The sequence below is a fragment of the Pseudonaja textilis genome, chromosome 5 (assembly GCF_049901715.1).
Source record: "Pseudonaja textilis isolate UNSWEBS1 chromosome 5, rPseTex1.2, whole genome shotgun sequence".
Taxonomy (NCBI): Eukaryota; Metazoa; Chordata; class Lepidosauria; order Squamata; family Elapidae; genus Pseudonaja; species Pseudonaja textilis.
Window position 1 is genome coordinate 43,487,374 of NC_141994.1, and position 16,648 is coordinate 43,504,021.

General features: G+C 39.8%; 1 protein-coding gene across 1 annotated transcript in view; it reads left to right on the forward strand.

The window, feature by feature from the left end:
• The window catches only part of ANO4 (anoctamin 4), an 87,051-nt gene that overhangs the window by 15,938 nt on the left and 54,465 nt on the right, over positions 1-16,648 (forward strand). The window contains exon 4 of the mRNA XM_087934657.1: positions 11,770-11,958. Coding sequence (XP_087790783.1) covers positions 11,770-11,958 — 189 coding nt within the window. The remainder of the gene's footprint in view (positions 1-11,769; positions 11,959-16,648) is intronic.

Below are 16,648 nucleotides of genomic sequence, written 5' to 3' on the forward strand. Positions count from 1 at the left end.
GCTGGCTAGAGATTATGGGAACTGCAGCCCGAAATGCATGGAGGGCACCAAATTGGAGAAGATTCAAGTAAAAGGAAGCTTTGACAACTCAAGTAGATGAGTGGATTGGGAAAAAAAAGTGAACAGTGATTCCTTTTGAGTTTTGTGAAATGAAGTTCATTATTATTATGGGCATAGTTGAATAAATCCAGCTCTTCACTCACTTTATTTATTTGATTAATCTAGCCATTCATTTCACATTTGTGACTCTGGGCAGCTCATATAATTAAACAACAGCAACAAAACAAATAAAAATGGATATTACAGTTCTTCAGCTAGTTCAGTATCTGAATTCTTCAGCTAGTTCAGTACTAACTTGAATCTACTTGTACAGGCGGTCCTTGACTTACTGTTCAAAGTTACGACACTGGAAAAAGTGACTTATGACCATTTTTTAGACTTATGATCATGCAGCATCTCCATAGTCACATGATCAAAATTCAGATACTAGCTAAAACAGAAGGTTTCTATGATAGACTGACTGACTTAGATAAGATTTTGACAGGTACTGATGAAAAGATGATTAAAAAATTATATGGATATCTATTAGAAATTAAATTAGAAGAAGAACAAGTTGAAGAAACAATGATTGCTTGGGGGAAGAATTTTGGATATGGGATTGATTTAGAGAAATGGTAAAGATTGTGGTCTCAAAATTATAAAATGACAATGTCAACAGCATATAAAGAAAATTTGTATAAGATGTTTTACAGGTGGCATTTTCCCCTGACAAGAATAGCAAGAATATTCAAGAATAAATCCAAAAAATGTTGGAAATGTCATCATACTGGCTCATATTACCATATGTGGTGGACTTGTGCGGATGCTAAAAAATACTGGACTAAAATCCACATGTGGTTGGAAAAAATGACGAAAAAACATATAGACTTGAAACCAGAGATATTTTTATTGGGAATTTTACCTGAAATATATAGTAAAGACTTGAAATACCTGATTGTAAATGTACTAACAGCGGCTAGGATTGTATTTGCTAAAAACTGGAAAAATGAGAAAATACCATCACAGGAGGAAATCATTAATAAAATATTGGAATGTACTGAAATGAGTAGATTGACATTTGAAATTAGACAACAAGAGGATAGACAATTTTATAAAATTTGGGATCTTTTCTATCAATGGTTAGACAACAAAGTACAGTAATGAAATATGTAGATTTTTAGAAAATAATAAATGTATAAAATGTACTTCTTTCTTATTATAACTACAAAATGATTTTAGGATAGATTTGGGGTGATAATATGAACTGTTATAAAATAAATTAAGTAAATTATGGTTATCTTGCAAAACATGAATGAATAAAAGTATAGTCAAATGATTGATTAATCATGATACTAAGGTATTTACTTTTTGATTGACAATATGAGATTATATGTAATGTAATTGTAATTGAAGACTATGAAATGGAAGCACAAAACAATTTGTAAACCAACCGGCACACTGTATGTACACCTATGGAAGATAGCTTGATGTTTTTATGTTTTGTTTGTTTATGTTTGTTTTTAAAAACCAATAACATTAAAAAAAAATTCAGATACTTGCTAACTGACTCATATTTATGATGGTTGCAGTGTCTAGGGGTCATGTGATCACTTTTTGCAATCTTCTGACAAGCAAAGTCAACGGGGAAGCCAGGTTCACTTAACAACCGAGTTACTAACTTAACAACTGAAGATTCACTTAACAACTGTGGCAAAAAAGGTCATAAAATGGGGCAAAATTGAATTAACAACTGATTCACTTTAACAACAGAAATATTGGACTCAATTGTGATTAAGTCAAAGACTACCTGTACTAGACACAAGCTTGCAAGCTCTTCATTAAGACCACATTTGCCCAATGAACTAAAACAAGAAGGGTGGTAGCTAGTGAGGCTAAAAGAAATAGGATCTTAATCCAGCAACAACAGCTGCAGCAGTTACGGTTCTGCTTCCATCTGAAGCTCTAGAAGCACGTGTGAGACATGAGATACAGCATTTCTTTTATAAAGTCTATTAATTTTATGTTGGAAATGCAAAAAGTAAAAAGACAATATCCATCACGGAGTTTAAAGCTCTGTTTGACAATGGCAGAAAAAGTCCCTAAGCTCAGGGAGACAATCATTCATGCTGATTAACAGACACCATATCTGTAGCAGAACTCACTGAGAGATAAGCCTTCATTAAATATGAAAGCAAAAGCAAAAACAATAGGGGTTACCCATAATAGTATTATTTAAATATTTATTGGTATCAGTGCTTTTAATTGACAGGTAGCTTCAGAGGATCTACTGTAGGTTTTAGCTCTCACAGCATGTAAGGTAGTGCTTTGCTGCACAGCGTGGTGTTAATTCTTGCTGCAAGTTTCCACTGCACAGATTGGTGCTACAGAAATAATGAAAAACGTATGTTTTACATTGAGTGAGTAAATTGAAGTCACTGTAAATAAATAGCATGATGTCAAGTTTAACTTTAAGAAGTCAATTTAAACGCTTAAAACACCCTTGTAGTAATTGTGGGATTTGTGTTGATGTTGTCATAGATAAAGCCTACCGTCCCTGTCCTATTATTTCTTTTTATTTTTCTTATATGTATCCATTTCATGTATTCATAACTATGTTTATACTTATACCTGTTATCTTATAATTGCTTGACAAATAAAGTAAATAAATAAATAAATAAAATAAAGCTTTAGTTGTATTTTAGTATATGCAATTTGAACTGAGATGACATTGTAAACAATCAGACTTCATGTCTTCAGGCTCTGTCAGATCAGTCCAATTCAGCTTGACTCAACCACACATCCAAAGTAAGATTTGGAAATGAACATTTTTGTCTCAGCAAACCTCCTTCCCAGGCAGAAGGAGGTACTTCAATCCTGTTCAAGACTATTTGTAATTCCCACTGAACATAGACTTAACTGTGACCAAAAGGCACACAGACGAGCTCTTTCAATAACAGAACGAGGTTACAGTTGCTTGTATGCAGAAACTAAACTTTTTACTTATTTCATAAATACAGAATTTTTATTCAATATCTAACTGGAAATGCTCCAATTGAAATAAATCCTTAGAGGATGTATATTGCATATATTGCAATATAATAAAAATTAATGATATAAACTCTTGAATAAATTATGAAGAAAATCAATTGCTGTTATAGAATGTTGGCATCATCCTGTACAATGAAAATTTTGCAAATAGCAACATTTTTTTACCTTTATGATTTATGGATCCAAAGATGTTTGGTGGGGTGGGGTTTTTTTTGGCTTTATTGGCTGAATTTTAGCCAAAATCTAGTTATTCAAAGGTCTTAATCAAGCTGAAATGCTGTATGTTACTTATGAGTTTACCGTTTTAATTTGATAGCCTTTATATGAAGCAAATATAAAACTTTATTTCTGATATTCCAGTTTGCTTCTGATTGTGTTAAAATTTTAGTAACTAAACATGAACTGAGCTCTATATTTAATACTGAAGGTTAATTCAGTAGCTTTTCATTCTAGGTATTATAAAAATATTGGGGGAAGTACATTTGAACCTATGTTTATATGTCTGCTTTTTACTTCCTTAATGTCAAAGATGAAACATTTTTGGACAGTATCTGTTAAGTTTGAGCAATGAGAGGCTGAACCAGAGCATGAGTGCAACAGTACTTTATTTTACAAATAAAGGGCTGACCGTGCTTGCCAAGCCTGGAACTGGCTCGCAGCAATCAGCGGCCAGTTGGACCCCGCAGCCTGCTTTTATAGCTGGCTGCTGGGGAGAACCGACCAATGGGAATGGGGGAATAACGCCCACACAAAGTGAGTGGACCTGAGTGAGAACTCCTTGAGTCCTCAGGACATAACACCCCTTCCCCCCAGATGCGAACACGCATAGTCCTTGAGGTAGATGGGGGGTTTGTGTTGGCGCCCGGAGCGGCGCAACTCGGGAACATTGTCTGACTGTTCGGTATCAGTCTGTGACAGTTGAGCTGGCATAGTGTCGCCAACACTCTCTCTGGACTGGGCATCCTCGGAAACCACCGGGTTGGTTTCTGGAGTCAAACTCTCGTGGGTTGGATCCGGTTGATCAACTCTCTGGGCGCTGTTGTCCGAGTTTGGGCTGACCGGAACGACCGCTGGCGCAGACTGGTCACTGGGTGCGGTGTGGCTGGGTGGCGGATGGGATGGTTCCCCTTCGACTGGAGACTCTGGATTCTTGTTTGCGAGGTTGCTGAGGCGCCTTCTGAGTTGGTCTATGTGTCTCCTCCAGACGCGACCATCCTCCAGCCTGACTCTATATGATCTCGGCCCGGTGACGGCAATGACCTCGCCCGGAATCCAAAGTGGGTCCCCAGCGAAATTCCTTGCGAATATCGGCTCCTGTAACATAAAATGTCTAACCCCCGAAGTGGAAGCGAGGGGAGAGTCAGGGCAGTATTGTGGGTGCAGTCTATCTAATACAGTCCTCAGGCGCCGGCCCATCAGAAGTTCCGCTGGGGACTTATTGGTGACTGCACAGGGGGTTGAGTGCTGGCTCATCAGGAACCGTGAGAGTTTGTGGTGCCAGTCATCTCTGCCAAACCTAGCGAGGGCCTCTTTGGTGGTCCTGACGGCCCTTTCAGCCAACCCATTACTCGCAGGGTGAAATGGGGCTGTGAAAATGTGGCGAATGCCTAGGTTGGCTGCAAAACGGCTGAATTCTACTGATGCGAACTGTGGGCCATTATCGGAGACCAAGGAGTCGGGTAGTCCATGGGTAACGAACAGGCGCGTTAACACGTTGGTGATTGCTAGTGTGGTGGTCGTGGATAGCTGCGCCACGTCTATCCACTTGGAATAAGCGTCCACGACCACTAGGAACATCTTTCCATGCACGGGCCGGCCAGATCGATATGGATTCTAGACCAAGGGCGCTGGCGCTCCCATCTGGTAGGGGTGGCGATGGGGGGAGCAGGACGGGATTCCTGGCAAATGCTGCAGGAACTTACCCAATTGACAATGTCCTCGTCTAGACCCGGCCACCCACACGTAGCTGCGTGCCAACGCCTTCATTCTCACAATGCCGGGGTGTCCCTCGTGCAACGCTTCCAGGACTCGGGTACGCAGCGAGGTCGGGATGACCACTCGAGTGCCCCACAATAGACAACCCTGCAAACTGGACAGCTCCTGCATGCGAGTCTTAAAGGGTGCGAATTTGTTATCAACATTGCCTCCCGGCCACCCCTCCTCACCCAGTCGAGCACCTGGGCGAGCGCTTGGTCTGCCTTGGTTTTGGCGGCGATGTCAAGGGCGGTGATGGGCAGGTCCAACTGGGTGATTTCAAAAATGGCATTGACAGGAGCTGGGTCTTCAGCCGGAGCGGGTAAGGGGCAGCGACTGAGTGCGTCAGCGTGGGATAGAGTTTTGCCCGGGCGGTGGATAAGTTTGTATGAGTAGGCCGCTAGGAAAAGTGTCCACCTTGTCATCCGAGGGGAGAGGACTTGAGGTGTCTGTTTGTCGCCGCCAGTAGGCCCAGGAGGGGCTTATGGTCGGTGACCAGTTCGAAGAAGTGGCCAAAAAGGAATTCGTGAAACTTTTTCACGGCTGCAACAGCTGCTAGGGCTTCCTTGTCTATTTGGCTGTAATTTCGCTCCGTGGCCGAGAGTGTCCTGGAGAAAAAGGCGATGGGGGCCTCGGCGCCATTGGCGAGTCGGTGACTAAGGACCGCCCCAATTCCAAAAGGGGATGCGTCTGCTGCCAGTACTAAAGGAAGGTTGGGGTCGAATTGGATGAGCACTGCCTCTGACGTAAGTAGTGATTTGACGGCGTTAAACGCCTGGTCTTCTTTATGCCCCCAGTGCCACGGTGACTTTTTGTCTAGTAATCTGTGTAGGGGTTCGGCTACTGAGGCTTTATGGGGCAAAAAGGATGCATAAAAGTTTAGGAGTCCCAAGAAAGCTTGTAGCTCCGTTTTGGAGGTCGGTGTGGAGCTTCGTGGATCGCCCTGACCTTGGACTCCAGGGGGTGAATGCCAGAGGCGTCAATTTTATAACCCAGAAAGTCCACCTGTCTAGTGGCAATGGCGCATTTTTCTTTTTTAACTTGAGGCCATGCTGTCTGAACCTCTCTAACACTGCTCGCACTCTCTGGAAGAGTTGGGGTCTGTCCCTGGCCGAGACCAAGATGTCGTCGAAGTAGGGTACTACACCAGGGAGGCCCTGTAAAATCCGCTCCATGAGGGATTGAAAAATACCCGGGCAACACTTACGCCAAATTGGAGATGCTTGCATCGGAAGGCACCCTGTGAGTGACGATGGTCTGAAGTTCCGCTGTTTGGTTATCAACAGGGAACTGTTGATATGCTTGAGACATGTCCAATTTAGCAAAAATACTGCCCGGTTCGAATGTGTGCAATAAGTGCTGAATGACGGGCACGGGTAGGCGCTAACTTGTAAATATTTATTGATTGTTGTCTTGTAGTCCGAGCAAATTCTCAGGCTACCATCTTTTTGAGGGGTGTGACAATGGGCATCTCCCACTTGGCGAAATCTGTTGGCTCAATGACCCCTTGTTTTAGTAGTTTATCCAATTCAGCGTCTAGTTTTGGTCGAATAGCAAATGGAACTCTACGTGGTTTTAATCTGATTGGGACTGCCTGGGGTCAACGGTGAACGAGATGGGGTTCCATTATAACACCCCAGCTCCTCGCTGAACACATCTGCGTAGTCAGCGAATAAGGAGTCAGTGTCTGAGGTTGAGACAGCATGGACTCCTGTTAACCCTAGGCCGAGGTGGGGAAACCAATCGAGCCCCAATAAGGTGGGTAGATTGCCGTTAACTACCACTAGAGGTAGGTGGCCTTTAAAAGCTCTAAAACTGACAAAGAACTTGCCTCTGCCGATCACGGGAATGGCCTTCCCTGGTAGTCCTTCAGACCGAACTGGCATCTATGAAGCCGGGTAGTAGATAGGCTGGGGTGGAGTCTCTTGAGGGTGTTCCACGAGATTATTGAGAGCGCTGACCCTGTGTCAACCTCCATGTGGCACGGTTTACCTTCTAGGGAAACGGAGAGAGAAATTTTACTAACAGAGTGGCAAGTACGCCTGGCAAGGCGGTGCGTGCGACAGTTTAATACTTGCCTCTGTGGTCCCGAGTGCGAGGACGGGGTCTTTGTGCAGCGCTTTGGGGGCTTGGCAGACTCTCGCAATGTGCCCCTCTTATGGCAGTTGTTGCAAACGGCTCCTTTAAACTTGCAGGTGGCCCTTTGATGTGATCCCCACAGGCTAGGCACAGGGTGATGTGCTTGGGTGGACCGGTGTATTCTTGTTTGGCCCCTACCTGCGACCGTCTGTCATTGGTGAGGCGATGGACATCGTTCTCATCGTTGTGGCCTTCCTCCGCTTCCACCTCTTCGGAATGGACTGGGAACGCTGCTAGCTTGGCGCTTGGGCCCTGAATTTTGGTGGCTGAGTTCGTTGCTAGCTCGGCTGCTAGGGCCTCCTCTACCGCTTGCGCGAGGTTGAGGTCTTTTTAGCTAGCAGTCGCCTCTGTAGGTTGAGATCCTTGACCCCACAAACCAATTGATCGAGGAGCATGTCCTCCAGGTATGTTCCAAACCCGCAGTGCAGGGCTGCTGTTCTGAGGGCGGCCATATATTGGTTGATGGTCTCCTTACTTGATTGCTTCCTCATTGGAACGTGAACCTCCTGGCGATTTGTGAAGGCCTGGGAGCGTAGTGGTTTGTGAGGATCTCAAGCAACTCGGACCACGGAACGTTTTTAATTCTCTCGGCGCCACGAGTGCTGCAGCGGTATCGTAAACGGTGGCTCCGCAGTAGATTAGGAAATAGGATTTTTTCCGATGCTCTCCCGCATCCGACAGGCCGACCGCATCGATGTAATGATTGAAACGGTTCTTATACGATTCCCACTTCTCTTCGTCTGGTTTAAACGCCGGGAATACTGGATTGGAACTCATGGTGCTGGAACGGCTGGGCTACCTGCATGGAGAAATCTCTCTGGGACTACGAACGCTCGTGAGTTACTAGTGATATCAGCTCTGGAGAGGTTTTTTGCTACCCTCTCTCTTCTCTCTCTCTGGGTTACCACGTTGGCTGCTAGCCGTTGGAGGTGTCTTGATTCGCGCCAAAAAAGTGGGCGTTAGTGACTCTCTACAGCGCTGTGCTGTGATTCCTACTGGCTCGAAATTCAAATGACACCCGTTTGAATTTCGCGCTAAATGCAGAGCGGCTGCGGCTCGCAGCGCTTCACTTTCCCCGTAGCGAGGCTAACAAGCGGCTACAGACGCTTCTAACTATTTGACTCAGACCGCTTTCTCTGGCTGCGGATCTGCGTTTGCTCTTTTGATCGCTCGTTTCGCTAGCTGACCGCTCTCTCTGGCTGCGGATCAGCGTTTCCCTTGTCGCCAGCCGATCGCTCTCTCTGGGCTGTAGATCGGTGGCTAGTGACTCAGCGGTTGCAAGGTGCTTCTGGTAGCCATCCCATCCTCGTCGCCAGTGTTAAGTTTGAGCAATGAGAGGCTGAACCAGAGCATGAGTGCAACAGTACTTTATTTTACAAATAAAGGGCTGACCGTGCTTGCCAAGCCTGGAACTGGCTCGCAGCAATCAGCGGCCAGTTGGACCCCGCAGCCTGCTTTTATAGCTGGCTGCTGGGGAGAACCGACCAATGGGAATGGGGGAATAACGCCCACACAAAGTGAGTGGACCTGAGTGAGAACTCCTTGAGTCCTCAGGACATAACAGTATCTAGAACAAGGGTGCTTGGTCAGCAGAGTGCTGCTGGAAGCCAGGGAAGCTGAAAATAGGCCACACGGGGCCTTGTGGGGCCTCCAATCAGATTCTATTGCACAACTGAAATTTGGTGGTGTGCTCAAATAGGACTTTTTAAGATATTTTTAGAAACTATTATCTGAGTATAATTTTGACAAGATTTCAACATCTAAAAAGGGCAAAATGACAACATGTATGGACAGCATTGCTATGAGTACAACATACAGAGAGAATGGGCAACCTCTGTAAAATATAACAATATTCTCTGGGGTTGGAAAAATAGGAAATCCTGCTAGATTTATTTACAAACTATTTTATTAGTAGACTAAATAATTGTACAGGAAAATAATAATGCTTATAAGTTAACTCATAAGTTGGAAATACAACTTATATAAGTTGGAAATGCTGACAAATGCAAATTCAGATAATAAAATTTGGTTTTTGAAAAAGGGAGAAATAGAGAAATTTTCTGAATGTATTTTAATTTAAAACAATATGTACTTGTGAACATACTTTAAGGACAATAAACTTGGTTATTGTCTAGCTCAGTTTTCCTAGTCAGCAATTGAACCTATTTTTGTCTATGCAGGAATTGCATGTAGTTAAAGCATTTGTTTTTGTTTTAAAAAAAGGAAAGCTCTTTGGGCTTACAAAAATTTATTTGTGTTTTGAAGATGATAAAAATAGCATGGAATTTAAAAATCTACACAGATGCTAAAGTTAGTATAGAAAAGCAAGATTTTAAGAATGTAATGGGTGCCCTGTAATCAGGCCATAGCCGTATCTGGTCCAGCATTTTGTTTTACACAAAGGACATTTGCATGCATTGGGAAACCTGGACTAAAGGACACTAAACTTCTTCCAATATCAATCAATATTTAAGACAGGTTATGTATAATTTAGAAGGTACTGTAGTAAAGAGCTACCAGCATTACTAAATATTTAATCTGACCAGTATTCATATTTCTGCAGGGACCTGCCCTGGCAGTCTCCAAGAATTTGACACAATTGAATGGAAGGGAAATGATGTTTTGTATATCTCTACCATATCTCCTATTACCCTTCTTTGTTTCAAACTAAAGAGCCTTGATTGCTGTAATCTTTCTTCATAAGGGAGCTGTTTCAGTTCTCTAAAAAAAATTGTTGGTAATTTTTGAATTTTTTTTAGGACTATATATCTCTGTTTATTACCAGTCAGCCCTAAAACAAGATCATCTGTGTACAAATTTTAAAAATACTAGCCCTTCCCCTCTGCACCTTCTTTAGTTATTATCCATTTCTTTCTCCTTTCTTAGTAATTGCCAGTTCACAAAAACACATATCCTTTTATTCCATTAGTGTTGAATTTGTTTAGGAGCCTTAAGAGGTCTTTGTTCAAGATTTTTAAAATCCCAAGCAACATCTATTGGCTTGTTGTTATTACAAAGACAAGCACTTACATCAGGGGTGTCAAACTTGCAGCCTGCAGGCCAAATGCATCGCGCACTGGGAAAAAAAAAATCACTATATGTCACATGACAACAATGTAACCATGTGAGTTTGACACCCCTGACTTAGATTCTAAGTTTCTAACTCCTCTATGGACCAGATGAGCCCAGGCCAAATATATGAAGCCAGATATTTTCTATTTATTCCCTAGTCATAGGTGGCAATATATTAGAACCAGTTTTGTTATAATTTCCAAAATGGTCAGTTTTGCTCAGATTAAGCAGTGCAAATATTTTAAGTGTAGGCTTGCTATGATTCTATTGTTACCAGTTTGCTAGTACCAGCTTCCCCAACCCATAGAGATTTTAGTGGGACAATGGAATTTGTAGTCAAAGACATCTAGAATCTCTACAATGGTAAGGGCTGATATAAAAAGTGAATGGAAGTATACATTCAAATTTTAATGTACATCTATAGATTCGTCACTCCCTTAAGAAATATTAAGGAGTGTGTGTACACACACACACACACACACACATATAAACTAAGACTGTTGATTTTTTAATTACAATAAATCTGATTTGATAACTTTGGTTATAAATAAGGAGAGTGAATATGCTGACATAATGATTTGGTTTTGAAGGTAAAAAATGACAGAAAGTTGTTAATGAAGTTCAGTTCATATGCTCCTTTTCAGGACCTTTCTTCCAATATAGATAAATTATTCCTCTACCATCTTTTAAAATCACTAAGAGAGTAATCATAAGATATAAAGTGGTTTTCCCCCTTCTGATTCCCACAAGTTCTGCAAAAGAGACAGGATTTTGTATCTTTAATATTTGCATAGATGTGGGAATTTTATTAGCTGCAAATAAACTCTATTGTTTTTTTGCCAGTTTCTCATCCCCCTTTTTTCATACTGAAGAGAGAACTGGTAGTAAAAAATGTTACTATTCGGCCGAACCGGTTGTAAAAAACAGCTACTTTTTTCTTTTTTTCCTCCCAACGATCAGCTATTCTGATGATCAGCTGTTCCAGGATCTGTCTTACTGCTTCGCCCAGAAGGCTTCCTCTGATGCACTCCCCCCATGCTCCATTTTTTGCCTCCTGGGCCTAACGGAAGCCTCCTGGGAGCAAAAAAAAGGAGGCTTCCCTGTGGTCCAGGAGGCAAAAAAACCAGAGGGGCCCCCTGCTCCTGCAGCAAAAAAGCCACACCCTCCCAGTCACATGGCCATGCCCACATGGCCACACCCACATGGCCAGGCCCACAGAACCAGTAGTAAAAATATTTGCATCCCACCCCGGGAACTATTCATCTGGAAGTACTCTAAGAGAGTGTTCATAAAGAAGTGATACTTAAGTATACCTACTTTGTATATTGCAACAGTAATTCTCAAAACTGGGAAATGTTCAGATTTAAATTATGAATCCAGATTAGCATAAAATTTACTCATTTCTTTGAAACTTTTCATTTCAGATTCTACACCAAAATTTGTAATAGTTATTTAAAGTTTGCCTCCTATAAACTTTCATCTTTTCCTTCTTGGTAGGTAAAACCTTGTGTATTCATGGGGCTGAAAATTGTACACAGGTCTATCACAGGAGAAGTACAGAAAATAATTGGTTATTACGACATCCATCTGTGGTTAGGCATTCTTCATTTCCACAAGTCAGAAGGCCAATAAACATGGAAGCTTCATCTTCTGGATTTGTTACATCACCAATTTCTCATCACCCAGGTATTTAGTTCTTTTGTTTTCCTAACTGCTTTACAAAAATTACCCCTGCTGTGAAATACTGTGTTTATCTATCAACCTCCATAGAATTAATCTCTAGATCAATTAATAGATTGATTTTCTTTTTTTTAAAAAAACTAGTTATTTGCAATTGTCATAATGATTGATAAGAAGAGCAGGAACATAGATGGTTGGAAGATCTTAGAGAAACTGAGAGATTTCATTTTGTTTCTAAAATACTCTATTATCATCATCCAGTATTGTTATGCCCACTTGCTGTATTTTAAAAAAGCCATGCCAAAATAGCTATATTTCTTCTCTGAATATAAACAAATTAGATAATTATAATCTGTATATTATGTTTGTAATATACAGATAATTTCACATTAACCTAATTTATGGATATAATTGCTTGTTACTCAGGCAACATGTACTTCAAACATGCATCAAAAGGATTTTCACACCAGTGGAGACAACAGTATCTCTTGGGAATCTTTTTTAAAATATCATTGGGCTTTCTGGTCATTCTGGCGATTCTGAGTTCTTGAGCAGCAAGAGCATTTATTTTTATTTTTTTTCTTTCAAGATCACTTTCAAATTACTGACACTCAAAATATTCATAAGCATCCAATTGTTGTGCAGTTGTTAGAGAGTCACCTCAGTCTAATATTTTAAATCTATATAGGAATAACTTAAATATAGGAATAACTTAAATTATATCTTTATATATGCAGGTGTATCTATATAGTTTCAAATAAGTAAAGAACATTGCCTATTTTTGTTATATCACTTCACTCTGTGATTATTATCCAGTTGACTGATGACTACCAAGCATGCAGAGCCAATTAAAGATGTAGCCAAGAGGCATAAACACATTAACAGTATTTATAAGTGACCATTTGGCCTAGAAAGGGCTCATAATGTGATTTAATCTAAAGTTTCAAAATGATTAAAGATTATAAGGACATGAGTAAACAACAGAGGGCAATGAATTAGAACTATAAATGAGGCTAAGTTTTAAAAATGGTTTTTAAGGATTAAAAGCATAGTTCTGACATTTCTAAATAAATTTAGGGACTTTGCTTATGAAGCATGTAGTATTTTCTAGAAGTATGTTTTGCATTCATCCAACAAATGTCTGAATCAAAATGAGCCTTATCCAAAATCAGTTAAATATAAATCTGAAACCTCCTGAAATCTCATAATCCTGTTTCCAATAGCTGATGCATTTTTTTCTAAACATTCCATTTATCACCAGTACCAAACTGGGAAGAAGAGGCTAGACATAAGAAAGTTTTGAAATGTGTTTGAATATTAGTAACAGGTTGGTAATTAGGCTGTTAGTTTGAGCTCCGAGCTTGGCGATTTGTTTGCAAATGTTTCATCACCATTTGAAGAGACATCGTCAATGTGTTTTGAATTGTGCCTGTCAGAACACAGGTCTTTAAATACATTTTTATGAGATGCAAATTAGTCTGTATGTTGTTGGATATTTCTAACTCATGATCTGATTTCGGACTGTTTGATTGGCTGGCTGTTGTTGCTGGGCTATAGTTAAGTACCGTCTGTGTGATGCAGATTAAGATTAGAGTTGTTTATCTGGGTGCATCTGAGTCATGGTCTGGTTTTGGCTTGTTTGATAGTTTGAGTGGCTGGCTGTTGTTACTAAAACGTTCGATTTCTTGTGAGACAATGGCTTATAATTCTCAGTGATTGGAACACTGGTTCGATGTCAATGCGTCTATTTATTGACTTATTGGTGGAAAACCAGGTTTCAAGGAATTCTCTTTCTCCTTGATTTTGCCTGTGTTACAACTGTAGTCCCGGTTAGATAAACTTGTGACCTTCTGAATCTTTGTGTACTGACATGAGGGATAATGAGGGATAGTAAGAAAGTTTTGTTTCATAAATGGTAGTTTCTAGTAATAATTATAGGAAATTATCATAATAATTTGGTCAGCTGCAGAAGGCAAGCTTATTGGGATCGCATAATCCGCTTATACATCACGCAGTCCTAAACGTTCGTTAAGTGATTTGTGATACGAAACCCAGCATGGTTATCTCATTTGCTGTGTATACTGTCATTTTTGTATATAATAATAATAATTTACTTATCTACTTTAACAAATCTCCTTTATAACATTAGTCTTTTTTTTAACCCCATGTTTCTAACTTCTGTTTTTATTATCTAACAATTGGTAAAATAAGTCCCATGTCAAGAAATATTCAGTTCCTTCTTTTTCCTTAATTGTAAGTGTTAATCTGTCAATTTCTAACATTCTAATATTTTTAAAATTATGCTCTCATCTGTTGGGGTCTCTTCACTTTTCCATTGTTGTGCAGATACAATTCTGGCTGCAGTTAGTACATGTAAAATCATTATATATTTATTTTGTCATACTTTTCCGGCAGGATGCCCAACAAATGTATATGCTGCTTTATCATTTTTTCCAATTAAGTATGTATTTTTTTCCATTTTTTTTGCCTTTGGGCAAAAAATACCACATGTGATAATACGAACCAGGTATCTGGTTACACTTCCAACATTTAGCAGACATGTCTTTAACATCTTTATTTAGTTTAGTTTAGTTTACTTTATTGTCATTGCACTTCACAGAACAAAATCAAACACCATCTTCAGTGCACATCATGACCATGAAAATAAACACAAACACACATCCTTCACACTCCACACATTGAACTGAAACCCCCCAAACTGGCCACTTACTCCACTGGGTCTCCATTGATAAGCAAGGGCTGGATGATCTGTTCCTTCTATAGTCCACTATAAGCTCCTTGGTCTTATTGGTGTTGAGAACCATGTTATTGTCTCCACACCATGAAAGCAACTGGTCCACCTCATTTCTGTAGGCAGACTCATTCCACCCCCCCCACCCCCAAGAGATGAGTCCCACCACTGTTGTATCATCTGCAAATTTAGTAACAGTATTACTAGTGTGAGTGGGAATGCAGTCATGCACATAAAGACTATAGAGTAAGGGACTCAACATGCAACCTTGTGGTGTACCAGTGTTAAGAATAAGGGCTGAAGAGGTATGATTATCTAATCTGACCCTCTGTGAGCAACCAGACAGGAAATCCATAATCCAAAGGCAGATTGAATAAGAAAGTCCAAGGTCCAGAAGTTTAGACCCTAGTCTATGTGGAAGAATTGTGTTAAATGCAGAACTAAAATCCAATCTTGCCAAAGTTGCTGGTGAAAAATGCCATCTATATAATATTTTATACAAGTTTTCTTTATATGCAGTTGACATAGTTAATTTAACATGTCTATCCCACAATTTCTGCCATTTATCCAGTTCTATTACATATCCAAAGTTTTTAGCTCAAACTTCATTGTCTCCTTTACTTGCTCGCTTTCCAATTTGATGCTAAATAAGTAGCTGTATATTAATAATAGCTATATATTTTCTTTATTAATTTTTCATTTGTCCCAGTTAATATCTGGTCTAATTCTGTTAATTCTTTATTAAAACCATGCATTTTAGCATTTTTATCATATTGAGATTGTATCTGTACTTGTAGCCACCATGCTATATCCATCCCTTGGCTACTCAGTTGTTGCTTATTTTTTAATTCCCCCTTTTCATTCAAAATAGTTTTATATCCTATAATTTTTACCATATTAATAACATTAGGATGTATCAGTGCTTCCATTCTGGAAAGCCAGACTGGTATTTTCAAATAATGTTGTTCTTTAATTTTTACCCATACTGATAGTAGTGCATTTCTAATATAATGTCTTTGAAAATAGCTATGTATCTTATTTTTCCCATACCATAAGAAAGCATGCCAACCTAATTGAAGGTCATGTCCCTCTAAGGTTAATAGTCTTTAATGCCTCAAATTAACCCATTCTTTCATCCATGTAAGTACATGTAAGGCCTGATAATACAATTCCCAATCTGGCTCAATAGGTTTATTGAAAAGATCTTGAACATACTTAAATCAAACCTGGAGACACTAAAACAAGGGTCAGCTTTGCTTGCTGATCAATCAATCAATCAATAAAACATTTATTGTCAATGCACAACATGCATACAGTGAAATTGAAAATTGATTTCATCCAACTTGATATATTTCATAATGCTATTGTGATTGAGGAATTTTTGGTGCTCTCTGTTTTCTTACTGACATTTCATTACCCAAATTATTGCACTGATATTACCTAGTTTGGAAAATGAAACATCTGCAAGAAAACAGTCAAAAAAAGAGAGTACCAAGATTCTCTCGTTTCAGTGCTGAGGTACCAATATTCTCCTGTATCACAATTATAATTTGAAACATCAAATGTGAAAGATATTTAATTTAAGAATGTAAGTAGCATTCCCATTGCCCAAATCTTGCACATAGATAATGGAGGATAAAGCCCTGAGGGAAATCCACCTCTTCAATTGTTAGGAGATATGGTGCTGGTATGAACTGTAAAGAAGAAAGAAAAGGAAACAGAAATGTTGCCATATTTAGCCCATTTGGCAAAATGTGCATTTTCAAATGTGTTGAAAGTTTGGCTGGGAATAAACAATGCTGTAAGAATGCTGGAAAGTCAAGTATGCAGTTATCAGGAGGTATATTTTAGTTGAACATCTAAATATGGAAAGTATGTTAGTTTCAGTGTGGAAAACATTTGGATACAGCATTTGGATGGAATGCCTGTCCCAAGTCTTACTAT